Below are 18,597 nucleotides of genomic sequence, written 5' to 3'. Positions count from 1 at the left end.
CTTCTTCTATTTACTTTTGGAACGATAAAAAAAGAAACACTCATTCTGTAGGGCAAACTTAATCCATTTCGAAATGTTCCCCAATATCAATTTGCTTTATTTTTTGTTAATTGAATGCCAAAAACAAATATAAAAAATTTTAATTTTAAATGATAAAAAAATGAATACGAAATTTCATTATATACTTTTGACTGGTCCTCCTGGAATTGGGAAAACAACATTGGTGCGTAAAATATGCGAAGATTTATTAAATACACATGAAATAGCATGTGATGGTTTCTTTACGGAAGAAGTGCGTGATTTAAGAGGAGAGCGCGTTGGTTTCGATGTGATTACCCTTCAAGGAAAGCGAGGAATTTTAGCAAGGTACTCAAAAGTTTCGACGAAATCTTGTAATGTTATTGAGAATTTCTTTCATTTCAGGTCAAAGCCTTCGGATAACCTTAAAAGACCTCGTATTGGCAAATACTCTGTTTACATTCAGGAATTTGAAGAACTTGCTTTACCTATATTAAGGTCAGACAACCACAAGCGGCAATTGTTAGTTATCGACGAAATCGGTAAAATGGAGCTAATAAGTAAGAAATTTGAAATGGCTGTAAATTTTTGCATAGATAAATGTATAATATTAGCTACAATACCGCAAAAAATGCATCATAGTTTGCTTTTGGTGCAAAAGCTGGAGACAAATCCTAAAACGAGATTATATGTTATAGGCAAGGACAATCGCAATAAACTACACGTTGAAATTGTTCAAACTGTGCTAAATGCATTAAAAAATTAAATCCATTTTAATAAATGTTAGACTATCACGTTTTGTTGATGGCAATATGTTTGCACATATGTCAACGGTTTCTTTGAGGGATTTTTGATCGAAATATTTCAAAATATTACTAGTTTAATTTGATAATAGCGGAGAGGAAAAGTAATTTATTTCCAAAGTAGAAACTTAACTTTGGAAAGCTGGCATACGTACAGTAAGCTGAAAAAAGCTTTAGATAAATCTTTCAGTAATGAAAATAGCGTTTATTCTTTCCATCACGGCAGGTTCATTAAAAAAAATATTTTAGTGAGATGCAAAACTTTGTCTTCAAGATTTACTGATGAGTTTTATTGCGACTGTTCGCTTTAGAAAGAGAAATAAACAGAAGATTCCCTTTGTATGCCAATGCTCGGCAGCGATAGCGATAAGTGATATTCTGCCTGTACAAATGCCTAAAGTAAACCTATTAGCGTTATGCAAGCACTGAGAGCTTGCAAGACCTTGCTTTTGTTTATTCATTGAGATATACATATTATTTCTCATAATAATACGAAGTATTCTTGGGGAATACATTAGACGGACATAATCGCGCCGTTGCGATTTGCTTCGTGTACATAGAGATCGGCTTTTTAATTTAAATTGAAACAAAGTAACAATTCGCAATATAAGGGTAAGGGTAAAGGTATTTGATATATCTTAAAAACGTATCTTTTCTGTTTATCAGTGTGGTAATCATGTAAGCAGGCAACAACCACCAAGAGAATCTAACCATGTTGGCAAGTTTACTGGCGATTGTCGTCAAATTGCGCTCTCTCGGCTACGTTAAATCTGACGACAATAAAGTTGCTACCGCTGAGACCAAATATGTCTTAATATTGAGTACAAACCAAGCAAAGTTAACACAAATCTCTCGTTTAGAGTTGCGTTTTAAAAAAAACAGCTATAAAAGAAATGTGTAAACAGTTGTTAGAAAATGAATTATTAATGTAAAAAAAGAAATTAAAAAAAAAAGAAAGAGAAAAAGAAAAATTTGCAAAAGTACAATTTTTTTTTAAAATATCGATGCAATATTCATTTTATTTTGCATAGTTGTTATTGTTTACCATATGTAGTTTCTTTATACACAGCAAATAAACTTCAATTTGGCTCCCATTGCTAACATTTCTCTCAGTTATTAATGCATTGCAATGAGAAATTTGAGGGAAAATATTGGAAAGCTGGCAACGATAGTACCTGATTAGCTTCTTGGTGATAATCAATTGTCTCCTAAAAAAAAAGAACCAGCGATAATCGCCTGTTTACATGGTTACCATCAAGATGTAAAGTATTCTTTTTCAACGAATATAACAACATTTTTTGACGGTTTGTAGTAGGTGACTTTATTGTGTATCAGATATTGTTATTTAACAAAGAATGAAGATGATTAATCAATGAATTTTTATCTGCGTATTCCATTTGATCATCTGTGCCGTATATATTAGGATAGTTACTATAATAGAAATAGTACTCTCCTTGGCATTGAGGTCTTATACACGATTTGTCAGTATTTCTTTTCAAATACATATTGACAGCAAAATGTCTAAATCTTTGGCTTACTTAAGAATCGATGTGATTTTAATGAGCCATCAATCACTTGAGATAATATTACTAACAAATTGCAAACAGAAGAGATAAACGACTTCCGTTAAAGAGCGCTTTGATCATATCACATTTTACCCCATCATGATCAAATGTAGTGGACTTTGATTGTAAGACTAATTCAAACTTATATGATGGAAAAGGCATTTGATCTAGACTATAGTTAGGACAGGTAGCATATTAATTTGGTTATTCTTCCATATGAAGGCTTTTAATAAATTAAGATATTTTTAATTTTTACGATCGCACTTATGTTTATGTTATATTTACATAGCGAGCAGCCCAAAATAATCTTGAGCAGCGCGAGTCGATGTTTTCTACAATGAATATAATAAAAAATAAAAGCGAGTAATGATAATAATAAAAAAAAGCAATCTCTGTGAAATATTTATTTATTGCAACAAATTTGCAGAGTACAGAATATCTAGGTATATACACATCGTCTTCAATATTTTGATTTTTTTTTTTTTTTGTGTCTCTTTCTTTTTTACGTTTTGGTAATGGACTTTGTTGGTATCCAATAGTTTAAGTGAAACAGAAGATGTTTGCTATTTATCGCTATTAAAATGAGCAAAGAAGTATATCATTCGCTGTAAAATGTACGATATTGATTAAAAATTTATATTAAAAGGCGATGTAGATTTGACGATGCAATATCATATTTCTAAAAATTATGGACGAAATAAATGGCTTAATTTATGGTTTAGAATTGCAAGTAAGTAGCACATTCCTCTAAGCAATAGAATTTTTTAATTTGTCATTTTTATCGCAGGCTCGAGCACTGTCCCCTCAATACGCTGAAACTAATGAAGTGCGTTTCTTTATTGCTACCAACTCCTTAAAGCCTACGAATCAAATACATTTGGTTGAGTATAGTGAAGAAAAATCTCAAATAAATTCGACAATTTTTGAACACTCTTTTGGAGAGGTGTGGAAGTTAAATGCAAATCCCCATGATTTATATGAGATCGCAACTTGTTTCAATGAGCAAACCAGTAATGGTATTAAAAGTAAGGCTGCTCTCCTGAAATATGGTGAAAATGATGATACAATAGGGAAAGTTAAAACCGAATTGAGTTGGCAGCAAGAAGAGATACTAGAAACGGAGATTTACGGTGAAAAGGTGAAAACGGTGGAGTTTCATCCAACACAGAAGCAAAGCCTAGCTTGTGTAATTGATAATAAAGTGATTTTATACGATAGAGCGGAGAGTAAAACGCGCCAGGCGGCGGAAATCGCATCAACAAGTAGCTCATCGAAGCATTTGAATCATCCATTTACTGGTGGAAAATGGTCACATCATCATCAGGGTCAGCAATTTGTAGCGCTGCATGATACGTTTATAAAAGCTTACGATACAAGGGATAATAATCATTGTGCTTGGTCCATAGAAGATTCCCATGGTCAGTTGGTACGTGATATTGATTGCAATCTCAATAAACAGTGTCATTTCGTTACCGGAGGAGATGATGGTTTTCTCAAACTATGGGATTGTCGTATGCCAAAAGAACCGGTTTTTGCACGAAATGACCACGCCCATTGGGTGTGGTGCGTACGTTTCAATACCTTTCACGATCAATTGATTTTAAGTAGTTCAAGCGATTGCAAAGTTCTGCTAACGTGCGCTGGTTCCGTAAGCTCAGAGGCTGCAGAAAACGTTAATCCAAACGCGATTACATCCCTTGAAAATACAACGCAACGTAAATATCTGGACGATGGATTGTTGCATACTTTTGAACAACATGAGGATTCAGTGTATTGTGTTGAATGGAGTAACGTAGATCCTTGGATTTTTGCTTCACTAAGCTATGATGGACGTTTATTAATCTCTAAAGTACCCAAGCAATATAAATATCAAATAATATTATAATTATTGCAAATTTTTGTTTTATTTTTTTAAATTTTTTAACCAGTATCTTCCGAAGTACAATCCGATGAATCATTGGGATTAGTAATTTCTATGGAACAAACTTTTTTAATCAAATCATTTTCTATAGGTTTGCCATTATCAATGGCTTCTTCCATTTGAACATATTCCACTGTAGTGAATGTAGATGGTTTTTCTTGATTTGTAATGCAAGATTTCGACAAGTCTTCCGCTGTTTTGCACGCTTGCATAGCGGATTTTTTTACTTCGGTTTCGTCTTCCGCTTCTTCAGCTAAACTGTTTCTCTGTGGTTGGGCATCTGCATACGCCGTTCGGTATTGATGACTTAACTTTTGTTTTATTATGCGAATTTTACGAAATATATAATCGAGATCCTTTTTCATTTCGCCCAACACTTTACAATGTCTTTTAAAATCATCGTTGGCAAGTTTTAAACGGCTCTGCGACAATGCATTGCAATTTAGAAGCATTTCATTGGTTTTCTCAAATCTTTGCAGCCTACATATATGCAAATATAGAAAGATTAAAAAAACCAGCACTTAACAAGTAATGGCTCGATTTTTTCATACATTTGTTTTTGCGCTCTTATCATAGTTTCCACGTCACTTTGATTTACTAAACCAGCTAAACCTTGAATAAAAGCTTCTGCTGCTGTATAATTTTCAAAACCCTCAATGCTAAAATCACTTTCCGGAGTTGCGTCCTGTGTTACATCGTTATTTGATGTCATGTTTGTTATATATATAAAATTCTATATCACAATATTTAAATTCTCCTTATTAATAAATTTCGTCTTTAACCAAAAGGTCACAGCTTATAGGAGCCAATTAGTTTACAGGAAAATTATTAAAAAGCAAATAGAAAAATTCCTTTTTGTTTTTCTTTGAATAACGAATGAAAAGTATATAAAAAATAGATAAATCCTGCCTGGTTAGATAAAAATACTGAGAAAAAGGAGATAATAATTGGAAGTGGAAGAAAGAAATTTCCCTCATAATATTCCCTCATCATATTACAAAATTTCCCTACATCTTAAAAGATTTCCCTACGAATAAAACTGTGTTTACAAAATTGGTAAACACGGGCATATAAGAGCCAAGCTAAACCAAAAATATGCAAGCAACTAAGCAGTAGCAAAAGATTTATGGAAAAAATAGTAAATGTCAGTATCATTAAAGTATAATACTTTGCTCGTAAATTTTAACATTTTTGAAATTTTTTCAACGATGCCTTGTGTTTTCTGTAAGACAAGAAAATTAATTTTTCATTTCGACATTGTTAATTTTCTATTCAAAACTAGAGTACAATAAGCAAGATGGCGCAACCAATTGATGCTATAACTGTCCGCGCGACTCGTCTAAATAATGTTTTATTGGGTAAAATAATTATATATATAATTTTATTATTTATATTTAAAATTTTAAAATGCTTTATATGTACTAAGGGAGTGGTCGTAGTTATGGAATTAGCACTGCCTTTTCCGATAGCATGACACGCGAAAGTTTATTAGACGCTTTCTGCGTGTTGTACAATGAATGCGATAAGGAAGCTTTGCGCAATCGTGACAAGAATATATCAGAGTTTGTCAACAAATGTAAGTTCCTTTTATATATCGATTCATGGATATGGATTTTTAAATCTCAATCATTTCCAGATCGGAATGTAATAGAAGAGGCCCGCCGTTTACGTGTAAATGTTACAGATTTTAATGTGCGCAATTTAATAGGTGAAGGATCTTTTGGAAATGTACATTTAGTAGTAGAACACCAGACGGGAGATGTATACGCTATGAAGAAGATCAAAAAGACGATAGTAACTGCTGTACAGGTGAAAGAGGAGCGTGATATTATGTCACGGCGTTGCTCCGAGTGGATAACAAATCTTCAATATGCTTTTCAGGTAAAAAAGGAAAGAATGAATGTCAAGCGGAAGAGTCTTTAATACATAATTGTATACTTTAATTGCTCAGGACAAGGATTATTTGTATTTGGTTATGGAATACTTGCCAGGTGGTGATTTGTTCAGTTTAATGTCTCGTCATGGTTCTTTTGATGAAGACTTGACACGCTTCTATTTGGCCGAAATGACTGTGGCTATACATGCCTTACATGAGATGGGCTATGTGCACCGTGACATTAAACCTGAAAATATTTTAATTGATCGCCTTGGTCACATTAAATTGGCCGATTTTGGTAACGCAGCTACTTTGAACCGTGACGGTCATGTTTTTAGTTTATCACCGGTTGGGACACCCGACTATATAGCACCCGAGCTACTACAATCGTCGAGGTACAAAAATATGCATGACGTAAGTTAAAATGTTTAATCTGACGTTATCATAAAGATTTGTCAAGCAATTATTTTAGGTTAGTTGCGATTATTGGTCAATGGGTATTATCGGCTATGAATTGATTTGCGAGATCACACCATTTCATGACGATGACATTCATCAAACCTATTCAAAAATACTTAGCTACTGTGAGGAGAGTCAATTGAAGAAACTCGTCGCCTTTCCTAGTGAATTGAAGTTAACAGAACATTTTAAAAATCTTATAGAGTCTTTGGTCACAAGTCCGTCCAATCGTTTGGGCTATGAAAACTTGCGTAAACATGCTTTTTTTAATAACATTGAATGGGATAATTTGCGTTCTATGGTCCCACCTATAATACCGTCATTGAAAAGTCGGGACGACATATCCAATTTCGAGGATAATGCACGTAAGAAGACTCGAGCTTGTGCAGTCATCAGTAAAAATTGTAAAAAGTCCTTAACCACGGCGATGATGTCAAACGACTTTTGTGGCAAAGATTTACCGTTTGTAGGTTATAGTTTTGTGCATATGGAGTGGCAAAAAATCGAGCAAGGTGCTATAGATGATGCACGCTACATTAAATTAGATAACAAATTGAAAGACTTGCAACAAAAATACAAAGAACGCATTGACGACATTTCCAAATTGAAACAAGAATTGCTAAGAGCTGAACTAACGATCAAACAAAGCGGTACGCAATCGAGAATTTTGCAAGATGCCAAAGATGAAATGAATAATATGAAAGATATTATCAAGAAGAAGAATGCGGAGCTGGCCAATTGTCACACAGAAATTAAGACACTGAGAAGCTCCTTGCGAGTTGAGAAAGAGGTGGGAGAGAAAAAAGACGCTTCCGTTACTGAAATCCTACGTTCGGCTCGCCAGAAATATGAAGATGCCTTAAATAAAAGCGACAGGCGCTATGAGAGAAAGATTGCGGAGAAAAAGGCCGAGATAAGTGCTATTTTGAGTAAGCTGAATGAGCGAGATGCCGAGCTAAGTGCTAAAGCGGAAGAGTATCTGCATTTACAAGAGAAAATGGACAATTACAAAGAATTGCTTAGTCAACAGAAGCAACAAGCACAAAAAGATCGCGAAGAATTCGAGGAACACAAAACGCATTTAATTGAAACTTATGAGCAGAAATTGCTGCAAATGCGGGAAAAATTACGCTTTGTGAGGAATAGTAAGTCACGCTTATCCATGGAGCTCAGAGATGTGCGCACCGAATTGAATGATAATCTAAATATAAGGCGCAGCTCGGAAGAGGCCAAGCTAATGACGGAAAAATCTAATGAAGATATATTGCAAAGATTGAATAGGGAAATTGAAGCCAACAATGAATTGCACAAAACTGTCGAAAATTTGGAACAAGAAATGCAACGTTTACAAAGAGATTTACAGGTAAGCGCCTTTTGCATTGCATACGATTTGCTTGCACAAGAAGTAGAGAACATAGTAGCTCTTATTATATAAGCAGACACATTGATCGGTAAAAGATTGAAAGTTTAACAAGCAATGCAATATTATTAACTTGACGATAAGATTTTGCATTAACCCTCTTTTGCAATTTTCAAGGTGGCTGAATGTAGTAAAAATTTAACCGAAAGCGCTTTAGCGACTCCTTTTGAAACGGCTCCAGGATCGTTAACAGATATATCGAAGATTGAGGACCAATTAAAAGTCGATTTGGAAACAGCAAAGGAGAACGAAAACGTTCAAAGAATGCGGGCAGATAAGTTACAGGAGACTGTGGAGAAACTTCAAGAAATGCTTGAAGGATGTAACGAGCAATGTACGTCGCCGGTGAAACCTTTAGCTGCACCCCGTCAAAAGAAGAGTACCACAAATGCTGGCGATTTGCTCGAAAAAAAGAATGAAAAACTTGAAGATCAATTGGCAACTCTTCGAGAAGAGATGATTGTCGAAAGGCGAGCGGCCCGCTCGGCAAATTTATCCTTATGGAGAATGGAAAAACTAGTTGAAAAACTCACCAATGAGAAGAACACATTGGAGCGACGCATGCAACTCACGGAGGGGCGTATTAAAAAAGCCCAACATGATCGGGAAGACGCACTCCGTTTATGCAAAGCGAACGAAGAGGCCAAAGTCGAGCGAGAACAACGGATTGAAGAATTGAAACAGGAGATTTCTGCATTAAAATATGATATAAAACGAGGAAACGCAATGAGGGAAAAATGCGAGCAAGAACGCATGAAATGCAAAATGGAGGTCAGTCACTCTAGATGCGGGCACACACTTAAGTTATTTTTGCTTTAACACTTTTTTTCTTACTTTTTGGTTTATATAGGTTATTGAACATATTGCGAATTTAAAAAAGTTGGAAGAAAATCTGGCCGAGCACAGATATAGGACGCAGCCTTTGTCAGACAAATGCAAGGAGTTGGAATTTGAAAATAAACGCTTGATTGGACAAATCAATGATGAAAAAGATCGGTTATTAGTTATCGAAAATCAAAATTCATCATTACAGATAGAATTGCAAAACCAAATAAAGAATTATGGACGATTGAAATACGCTTGCATGATAACTGACAAGCAATTGACGGAAATTGAAGCAATGTTAGAAAAGGAACAGGCTTCTAACAAAGCAAACCAACAAAAACTTAAACAACTTTTAAGTGAAAAAGATCAAAGATTGGAAATTGAAGCTCAACTCAAAAAGCAGTTATTTGATGAGAAGGAGCAAAGGCAGGCGGCCGAATTGCATGGAGAAAATTTAAACACCAGATTAGAGGAACAGCATCAAAATATTGAACATTTACAAAAGGAACTGGAGGCCACGAATCAACGACTTATGTTGAAGACCGCAGAACTATTCCACACTCAGGAGCGTGTTGAAATACTTCAGAGTGAAAAGCAAAATGTGCTGACTCGTATCGAAAATCATGCACGTGAAATTGAAATATATACGCATGAAATAGAACATTTAAAAGAAGAAAAAACTGGCGTAATTACTGAGCTATTTCACGCCAAGGAGGCAGCAAATCGACTTAATATGGATCTTAAAGACGCGACAACTCAAATTCTAGACTTACAAAATGAATTAAAGGATGTACGAGGCATTTTAGAGGAAAAGGAGAACTTTTATTTACAACGGGAAATTAAATGTGAGACTACTTTAGTTCAGCATAAAAAGCTTATAGATTATTTGCAGCTTAAGGTCGAAGATTTGTCGCAAAGAAAGAAGAAAACTTTCGCTGATAAATTATTTGGTAGCAATACTAATGCAAACCGTTCCTGTCCATGTTCGGCCAGCAGCAGAAAAGAAAACTTATGTCCAAACGTTATAGAAAATTCTATAGTTTATCGCACTTTGCACGAGGAATTGAGACGAGAAAAATTGCTTAATAAAACGTTGAAAGAACAGCTTGATAGGTCTAAATTGAATAAAAATTGGTTGAGGTCACCCTTAAAGAAAGTAGAGAAAGATGAGCAGTCTATAGACGATGCTCAAGGATTGGAAATCAATAAAACCATAAAGGAAAATGCAACAAAATCACCAGTGAAAAAGGGAAAAGTTCAACAAGAACAGTCGGACAATCAAGATTTGAAAAAGTCGATGGAAAAACTACATCAAATTTCTGGGAGCTCGAGTGCAAAATATTTACAGTTACATCACCGTTTTGAGCAAACTCGACAAGAGTCCAATATTGATGCCAGCCAATGTGCCGTTTGCCACAAGGCCCTGTTAGTTACATCACCATATTTGGAATGCAAAGTGTGCAAACGGGTAGTTCACCGCAAATGCCGGGATGATGTTAATGTACCTTGTGATAGTATTGAAAATATATTAAACGACAATGCAATCAAGTCTGATTGCATAGAAACGATGGCATTGGAACCTTCGGCGCCTACGCGAACAGATTTGGATACTGATTCTCTAGGTAAATATTCTTACGAAGCGAAATTGGATAATTTGGACGAAGCCAATGCGGCAGCCTTGCAAAATAGTTATAATGGCTCATTGATTTTTACCATTCCCATTAAGAATGAACAGGGTACATCGCTGGAGGTGGCATGTGCTTATGAAATGGAAGAAAATCGAATACTACTCTTAGGCTGCAACACAGGCTTATACGCATATCACGTGAAGCAACAGCATTTGGTGCACATTGCTGGTATTGATGCGGTCAGTTGTATTGCAATATCGGCACCTCTAGCCAAAGCTATACTAGTGAGCTCTCATGGTGAAAGTTTATATCAATGCGATTTACGTCACTTGCAGTCGCGTAGCCAAGCCAACGCCTGTTTAAAGCCTGCTCTGGAGGCGTCAATATTGGATTTATCTTTCGACAATCGTGGTACCGCCGAAAAATGGCAACTAATTCAAGTTTCTGAGGAGACCGAACAACCGCTCGACACAGTGGCTATAGCAGCAACGTCGTCACGCATTGTTATTTTAAAATACGATGTGAAACAACAAAAATTTAAGCCCGTGCAAGCTCTCGACACTGCTACTTCTGTGTCTTCTATACTCTTCACCCGCCATACAGCCATTGTCAGTTCAGATAAGTTCTTCGAAATCGATCTTAGCACGTATGGGGCTGAAGAATTCGTAGACATAGCTGATCAATCTTTATCGCATAGCAGTACTTGCCAGCCGGTCGTAGCCTTACGGATCTCAAAACAAGAATTCTTGTTGTGTTTCATGGAATGCGGCGTATTTGTGGATGAATACGGTTGTCGCTCCCGGCCGTATGATATTAATTGGGGTTATACTCCTACAGGCTTTCTTTACCGGGCACCATTTTTGTATGTGGCCCACTTCCAATCGGTGCAAATTATGCGTGTACATCGTTCCTATAGCAAAGAAATGTCAGATAAATATATTGACGCCGATACGAATGACGCCGTTCATGAGCTGAAAAAAATACATTTATCTTTCTATATGCCAACACTCTTGTGTAATAGCGGTAAGCACAACATCTATATGCTAGCCAAGCAAAAAGAAATAGGCGCACAGGAAATTTATCACTTGGATGCTTTACAAGCTTTCAAGCTGCAGTATAACGGTTCTCAAGATACTGTCTCCTCTATAACTACATCGATAACAGCGGAATCATTGACAACCATATCAACTGATTAACTTGTCAGAATTTTCAATTTTAAATATATACGCATTGACTGCATACTGTCGGAAGTTTATTTAAATAAAACACATTTCTTTAATTTGAAAATAAACCTATGTTTTATGTTCATATCTCGTACAAAATAATCCCTATGCGAAACAGTAGCAAATGTGAGCACGCAGTTCAGATTCTTCAAGAAATACCTTTGAACATCTTTTTATAAATTTTCTTTTATTATTTTTGTGATAGCAAAATTTTATTTCTTGACAGAGTCGCGAAAAACGGCTTCAGGGACTTTTGTACCTCTACTTTGTGCTTTACAGAGGGTTTTGTCCACTTGTAATATAATTTGATTTAATCTCGTTATCAGTTATATTGTGATGCATTCGACACTTTGTTTGCTTCAGACGCAGATCTGGTAAAAACTAAGCTGTGGAACGTCGAGTGAATTTGTTAAACTTGCTATTTAAACCAAATTTTTATTTAAGCTACTAATCATTACAAAGGCGAATATAACTTTGAAATAGAATTTCATAAACAGCTTAAAAAAAAATTTAGATAGAAAGTGATTACAATTTTATTAAGCATAAAAGTCTTTTGTTTGTTTAATTAATAAATTGTTAGTATTACTTATCTAATTCATTAATTTCTGAAATTTTGTTGATTGTGGTATGACAAAGAATTAATAATATTCATTATTGAAAGACGCATTTACATTAATCACATTTAAAATTTTGCGCCATCTTTTTAAATGTCGGCCATTTTATAAAAATCTACATAATAGGGTTATCTTCTGTTATGTGTAGTAGACTTACAATACATAAACGCCATCAATGCTGCCAACCTATGAAATGCATTGCGAAGCGTATTTATCTCTTTTTAACATTAGGGTAAAATTTATTGAATTGCGGTAACTCTTTATAAAAGATAATGCTATCTCTTTTTAACTTTCATTAATCATGTATAACAAAATCTTTTAAAGTTTAGCATGAAACATTTGAGAAAAAAAGTCATTTCATTGCTGCCAACTTTGAGACCACTGTCTCATCCATTTTCAACGAGGTAGCACGGGTAATAATTTTATCAGACAGAAAGCGAAAAAGGAAAAATATTACTTTTTTCCCAAAGGAAATATCGCAGTAGGAGCGACAAACTCATTGAAGATTTTGTAATAGTGAACATGTAGAAAAATTTTATAAAATCTTAATACGAAAAAAAAGTACAAACGTCTGTCATACAAAAAACGCTGAAAAAAGAAAGAAAAGTGAGCCCAACGTCGCCATCATAAAAATTGAGCGAAAGGCGGTGTTAGGGTCTTAATACAAAATCGTATAACAAAGACCTCTTCAATAGAAGTCAAGGAGTGGAAAAACGGATTGTGAAATTTAATTAAAAAGAGAAGAAAAACTTGAATAATTTGTGTGTTACTATAAAAAGAGAACTATATACATATATTAATATATATATATATTTTGTATCATAAAGATTGCATTGAATAGATTGGTACATTTATGCGCTAACGGAAACGCGACAAAAAATTTCTTCAAGTGCGCAAAATATTTTAGACAACTGAAGATGAGTGGCGGTATGCCTGAGTTAGGCTCAAAAATTAGCCTTATTTCTAAGGCTGACATTCGATATGAAGGTCGTCTGTATACAGTTGATCCCCAAGAATGTACTATCGCATTATCAAGTGGTAAGTGTCCATATTCTTCAATATGCAAGCATTACATCTATATGTATATATATATATATATAACGTAATATACTATAGACGGGTAACGTAATGTATGTTATTTTTTTTACTTTGAGAAGAATAGCCGTTATAAAACGGTACCCTTTTATAATAATTGTTGTTGTGGTTTTTCTGTACTTAATTTTTTGCTTTTATAAATTTATGTACAGAAAGATATGTATGCAAAATAAGAAAATGGTTGCTTTTTCGCTTTAATACGTCTTCTTCGTCACTAACACTTCGTGATTTTTTTTTGTTTTTGCTTTATACATATTTTGTTATTGTCATTCGTATCCCTTTCTTGCCTACTTTCCCTATTTTACTCTTATTTTGTTCTGTGTTGTTATGTTGGCAGCAGCAGTAGCAGCAGCAGCCACATATGTTTCGTTTGCCATACTTGTGTGTTTGATTTCATTTATGTTTCAATTTGAGTTTTCCCCATTTCTTTATAATGCATGAAATCCGAGTTTTTTGCTTTCAATTTCTAGTTTAACACCACATTATTTAGCTTATTTTTTTCTTCTTGTTATTTGGAAACAATTCTATGATGACCGTTATTAATAGTTGCACACATAACTGTTCTTGTTTGTTGTTGGTGTAACTATAAAAGGTTGATATGTATGTAATTTTAATGTACAGTGCTTTTAGTTTAGTTTGGTCGCAATTAAGCTACCAGCAATAGAACGCAAATATTTCGGATTATGGTATTCTGGAATCTATATTATTCTCGTCCGAATAGATAAAAAAATTGATAGAAAAATAGAATAGAGCAAAAAAAAAAAAGTATTTATGCTAGTTGGACCATTTCTCGGCTTACTAAGCGAATGCATTCGAGTATATTATAAAGTAAAATTTATAAGTTTGTTTTATAAGAACCAATAGCGAAGTGCGTCGAAAGAATTTTTAGAACGGATTAAAATAAAATACATAGTTTTGAAATCAAACCCTTTTGAAAGCTCGTTTTAATTATATATATAAAAAGTTTGATTAACGTACTTGTTTGTTTCTTTTTTTCCATGTGAAGTGCGCTCTTTTGGTACTGAAGATCGTGATACACAATTTCAAATTGCACCTCAGAGTCAAATCTACGATTATATCTTATTTCGTGGTTCGGACATTAAAGATATACGAGTTATTAATAACAGTCTACCGCATCCAAATGATCCAGCAATAATGCAAGTGCAACTACCAAACGGTCAACATTTAATGCCACACTTTTCTATGCCAAACATTACGGCTGCGCAAGCCCAACCTTTAGGTGCCGCGGGGGCATATGCTGCCTCCTTTGGCAATATGGCTGGCTTGGGTAGTATAAGTAGTAGCGCAGGTGCTGTGCCATCGCTTGCGCCAGGAGCTGGTGCCCCAGGACCATACATGTTGGGTAATCAATCACAAACAACTCAGCAACAGCAGTCAAAAGCATCGCAAGGACCACAGTCACAGACACAACAACAACAGCAATCGAAACAACCAAGTGAGTTAAATCATCATCATGACCTTTTAATTACAACTTCACAGCAGCAGCAACAACAGCAACAGCAGGAACAACCACAGCAGCAACAAAAACAAACGCAGTCTAAATCGGAGCAAGTACAGACCACTAAATCAACAAATTTATTACAACAACTGGCGTCCACAATTGCCTCGTCGTCTGCTATTAGCTCATCGTTATATCATACAACTGGTAGCAATACGGAGGCCGGAAGTACTCTTAGTTCATCCTTGTTAACAACTGTGGATACTATGGGCAACGGTTTGACGGGTACCGGCAACGGTATTAGCCACAATAGTAGCAACAACAGCAACAATGTTGGGCTTCTAGGCATTGGCCTTGGTATTAGTGGATCGGGAGGTGTTAGTCTACTTAGTGGCATAGGCATAGGTGGCATAACTTCGACTACAACTGTAACATCTTCTACAGCAAAGAAATTGTTAAAGAATTCAACGGCACTAAATGAACACAAAGACCAAGGTGTGCGGGTAAACCAAAGTAGAAAAAAAATTGCGTACATGCTTCCCATTTACTTGAACAATTCAAAAATTTAATAAATATTAAATTTGGAAATAAGCAAAGATGGGAAGCATCTATACCCAAAAATTACATATTCACATATATATATATATGTATATATTATTGCAAAATTCTCTTAAAATTGTTGTTTAAGAATTTTCACTTTCTGTTTAACATCAACCTTTTGATTTAAATATGAAATATGACTGACCGCAACCGTTGCTAGAAGATGACGAAACCAAACTTTTTTATCAATATTTTATTTCGTTTTTTGTCTTTGTTTAAGGATCATCAGTTATGTTTTTAATTAATGTACAAAAAAAAAATCCTTGGTCTCTTGTGGCTTACGTGCCTCGACTTTCAGTATTTTTGTGTTTTTAGCTTTAAAATTATATATTGAAATACATGTATTTTTTAAATTTTGTATGAGGGAGAATTAATTTAACGTTTGATTTGTCCCCAAGCTACAGAAAAATTATAATTTTAATTCCTTTTATTTGCATATATTCTATTATTGCCAGACAAGTTAGACAAGTTGGCAGACAAATTAGACAACTTATTTATTGGTTAGATGCGTTTTTTGTTTTTGATTTTGCTGCTGTTTTTCAATCTTGATTGGATTTAATTGCTTTCTATTTGTATTTTCTTTTTACGATAATATATAATAATACATACATAGCGTATACATACATACAATACATATTTGAATACGTCATTTGCCTAATTGCAACGACTTTTTTTCATAGACCTGTTGGCTGGCGCATCACGTTCAACGACGCCCATTAGTCTTCGGCCCACAAAGAGTCCTTCTGCTGATATGGCAGTGCAAGTAAATCAGCAGCAATCGCTGCAACAGCTTCATAATCAGCAACAGCAGCCGCAACATCATCTTAACACTAATCAACAACAGCAACAACAACACTATCAACAGCAGCAACACATGAACCAAAATAATATTGCTGGCGGCGGGCATGCTGGCCAATCGCGCGATGGTGGACAACATAAGCGACAGAATCATCAGCAGCAGCGCGGTGGTAATCAACGGAACAACAAAACAGATTATTATCATCATCAACAACAGCAGCAACAGCAGCAACAACCGCAACCGCAGCAGCAAAATAATCGCCGTGATCGTCGTGATAACAGTATCCGTATGATGGACTATAACAATCATGCTGGTGGAGGCAGTGGTAGCGGCAGCGGTGCAAATCGTAATTACAATAACAGACGTGGCAACAATACAGGAAATACTCGCAGTCGCGGCTATCAGTCGTGGAATGTCGGCATTTCCTTAGCTCCCAAATCGGTAAGTTGATATGCAAAAATGTGTGTGCGTCTTCGTCTGTCTACCGGAATTATGTACAGTTATTTACAGTTCTTGTATTGTTTTTCCTTTTATTTTTTGTTTACAGGGTTTCAGACAGATCATATTGCCGCGCAACAATAAAAATCCCATCAAATTTGAACAAGATTTTGATTTTGAACAAGCCAACAACAAATTTGAAGAACTACGTTCTCAGCTTTCAAAACTTAAGGTGGGCGATGAACCCAAATCTTCTGAGCAGGTATCCTTTTACTTTTATTTTCATTTTGTCTGTGTATGATTTATACTTAATTTTGTGTTACTTTTGTTAGTTCTCCTTTTCTTAAGTTGCATAGTTTCTCAAGCTTTTTTTTCATTTTTTATATTTATTTTGAAAGAAAAGGATACCAAAGAAGAATGTGTTTTACTTTGGTTAAAATTCATAATATTTCCATAGTCCATTTAATTTTCGGTAATTTCGTTATATGAGATAAGCTATTCGTCGATTGGTTTATAATTTATATATGTGCCGGTGAAAAATGAAAGTGAATTAAAAACAAATAAGAAAGGTTTTGATTCGGCGTTGGCCGAATCTTGCATACCCACCACTATGTTTTTCGCATTCTACTCTCGAAGTTCGTTTATTCGATACCCACATCGCTGATATCATTAAGAAATAATTAATCGCGGTATCTACCACCAAATTCATTTTAAAATTAATCCCATTTTAGTCAGATTATATATCTTCATTTGAGGAGAGTACAAAATAGTTTTAAACATTCTGTCTTGTTTGTTGACTTATGATAAGTGGGCATTAAATCTCAAAAAAGTGCAAAAAAAATAAAATTTAATCGTGGGCATGGTCGATTTTTTCAATTTTTTTACGTAAAGAGTAGAGTGTTTCTTAAAGTAAATGTGGAAAATTTCCACCTTGTTTCAACTTTTATAATTTCTGAGTAACGAGCAAAAACCCATAAAGGAGAAGGGAAGGATACCCCACCATCTTACAGAGGGGAGGGTATAAGCAAAAAAAAAAATATTATTCATCGTAACTTCTGATGCTATTATCAGTACTTATACAATTACATTTTAAATATATTAGTATAAGGTTTTCTTTTGATTTGAGACAAAAGAATTAGCGACAGAAAACTGCCCTTTTGCTCACCAAGTCCCTATGAAATCGGCCAAAAAACTATCTCTCGTTCAGAATTTTCCAAAGTTTATCCACAAACATTTTTTTAATAGTAAAGGCTATTAAAAATTTCTTTTCACTTGCGAATGTATAGGAATGTAACTACTTACAAGTTATCCTTTCCATCAAATAATACCTTATTAGCATTATGCTGTTTTGTCCAATTTGATGATTGATTGAATGAACTTAGATTTCCTTGCCATTCAATAAATAGATTTCATAAGCGTTTCTTCTTCGAAATAGAAGAGGAAGCATTGCAAAACGTAAATATATCAACAACTGTGTAAGAGATAATTCGCTATTGTTAACTATGTCACACTTAATGCGTTTTTCTTTCATTTCTTACAAGAAAATTGAAGATTTTTGTTTTTCCTTCAGATAAATGGCGAAACTGACAAGAAAGATGATTCTGGTAATGAGACTGGCGCCGGGGAACACGAACCCGAGGAAGAGGAAATAACTGTCGGTTACGATAAGACCAAATCCTTTTTTGATAATATATCATGTGAGGCTGCACAAGATCGCACCAAGAACAAAGGTCATGACTGGCGTCAAGAGCGTAAATTAAACAGCGAAACATTTGGCGTGTCGTCGACAAGGCGCGGCGGGTAAATATATTATAGTAGTTTCCATTATCCCCTTTCCAGCTTCACGTTTAAAAT

At 34.9% G+C, this 18,597-nt stretch overlaps 5 protein-coding genes across 6 annotated transcripts in view; 4 read left to right on the top strand and 1 right to left on the bottom strand.

Moving 5' to 3' along the window:
- Positions 1-140: 140 nt before the first annotated feature.
- On the top strand, positions 141-1,359 carry LOC119645350 (cancer-related nucleoside-triphosphatase homolog). The gene is made up of 2 exons (XM_038045512.1): positions 141-366; positions 424-1,359. The coding sequence occupies exons 1-2, from the start codon at positions 161-163 to the stop codon at positions 782-784; spliced, it is 567 nt and encodes a 188-aa protein (XP_037901440.1). The 5' UTR covers positions 141-160; the 3' UTR covers positions 785-1,359.
- A 1,665-nt stretch (positions 1,360-3,024) lies between these two features.
- Positions 3,025-4,293, top strand: LOC119645348 (EARP and GARP complex-interacting protein 1). The gene is made up of 2 exons (XM_038045510.1): positions 3,025-3,116; positions 3,174-4,293. Exons 1-2 carry the CDS (start codon positions 3,075-3,077, stop codon positions 4,269-4,271), a joined length of 1,140 nt encoding a protein of 379 aa, XP_037901438.1. The 5' UTR covers positions 3,025-3,074; the 3' UTR covers positions 4,272-4,293.
- LOC119645349 (kxDL motif-containing protein CG10681) lies at positions 4,286-5,177 on the bottom strand. The gene is made up of 2 exons (XM_038045511.1): positions 4,859-5,177; positions 4,286-4,787 (listed from the first exon to the last, which is right to left on the bottom strand). Exons 1-2 carry the CDS (start codon positions 5,017-5,019, stop codon positions 4,307-4,309), a joined length of 642 nt encoding a protein of 213 aa, XP_037901439.1. The 5' UTR covers positions 5,020-5,177; the 3' UTR covers positions 4,286-4,306.
- A 213-nt stretch (positions 5,178-5,390) lies between these two features.
- Positions 5,391-11,754, top strand: LOC119631602 (citron rho-interacting kinase). 2 transcript variants are annotated; one of them, XM_038023961.1, is made up of 8 exons: positions 5,391-5,451; positions 5,590-5,665; positions 5,734-5,883; positions 5,944-6,188; positions 6,259-6,597; positions 6,656-8,005; positions 8,180-8,833; positions 8,913-11,754. In XM_038023961.1, the coding sequence occupies exons 1-8, from the start codon at positions 5,434-5,436 to the stop codon at positions 11,709-11,711; spliced, it is 5,631 nt and encodes a 1,876-aa protein (XP_037879889.1). In that variant the 5' UTR covers positions 5,391-5,433; the 3' UTR covers positions 11,712-11,754. The 2 variants fall into 2 exon arrangements, with proteins under 2 accessions (XP_037879889.1, XP_037879891.1); XM_038023963.1 differs by having other exon boundaries at positions 5,422-5,531.
- Positions 11,755-12,774: 1,020 nt separating this feature from the next.
- Positions 12,775-18,597, top strand: part of LOC119631494 (protein LSM14 homolog B) — a 6,865-nt gene continuing 1,042 nt past the window's right edge. The window contains 6 exon segments of the mRNA XM_038023760.1: positions 12,775-13,113; positions 13,180-13,390; positions 14,454-14,903; positions 16,187-16,746; positions 16,853-17,005; positions 18,314-18,597. The exon segment at positions 18,314-18,597 is cut by the window's right edge and continues 422 nt beyond it. Of these exon segments, the coding sequence (XP_037879688.1) occupies positions 13,270-13,390; positions 14,454-14,903; positions 16,187-16,746; positions 16,853-17,005; positions 18,314-18,597 (1,568 nt within the window). The 5' untranslated portion in view covers positions 12,775-13,113; positions 13,180-13,269.

Source organism: Glossina fuscipes, unplaced genomic scaffold, assembly GCF_014805625.2.
Source record: "Glossina fuscipes isolate IAEA_lab_2018 unplaced genomic scaffold, Yale_Gfus_2 1, whole genome shotgun sequence".
NCBI lineage: Eukaryota > Metazoa > Arthropoda > Insecta > Diptera > Glossinidae > Glossina > Glossina fuscipes.
This window is presented reverse-complemented; position numbering and strand designations above follow the sequence as displayed.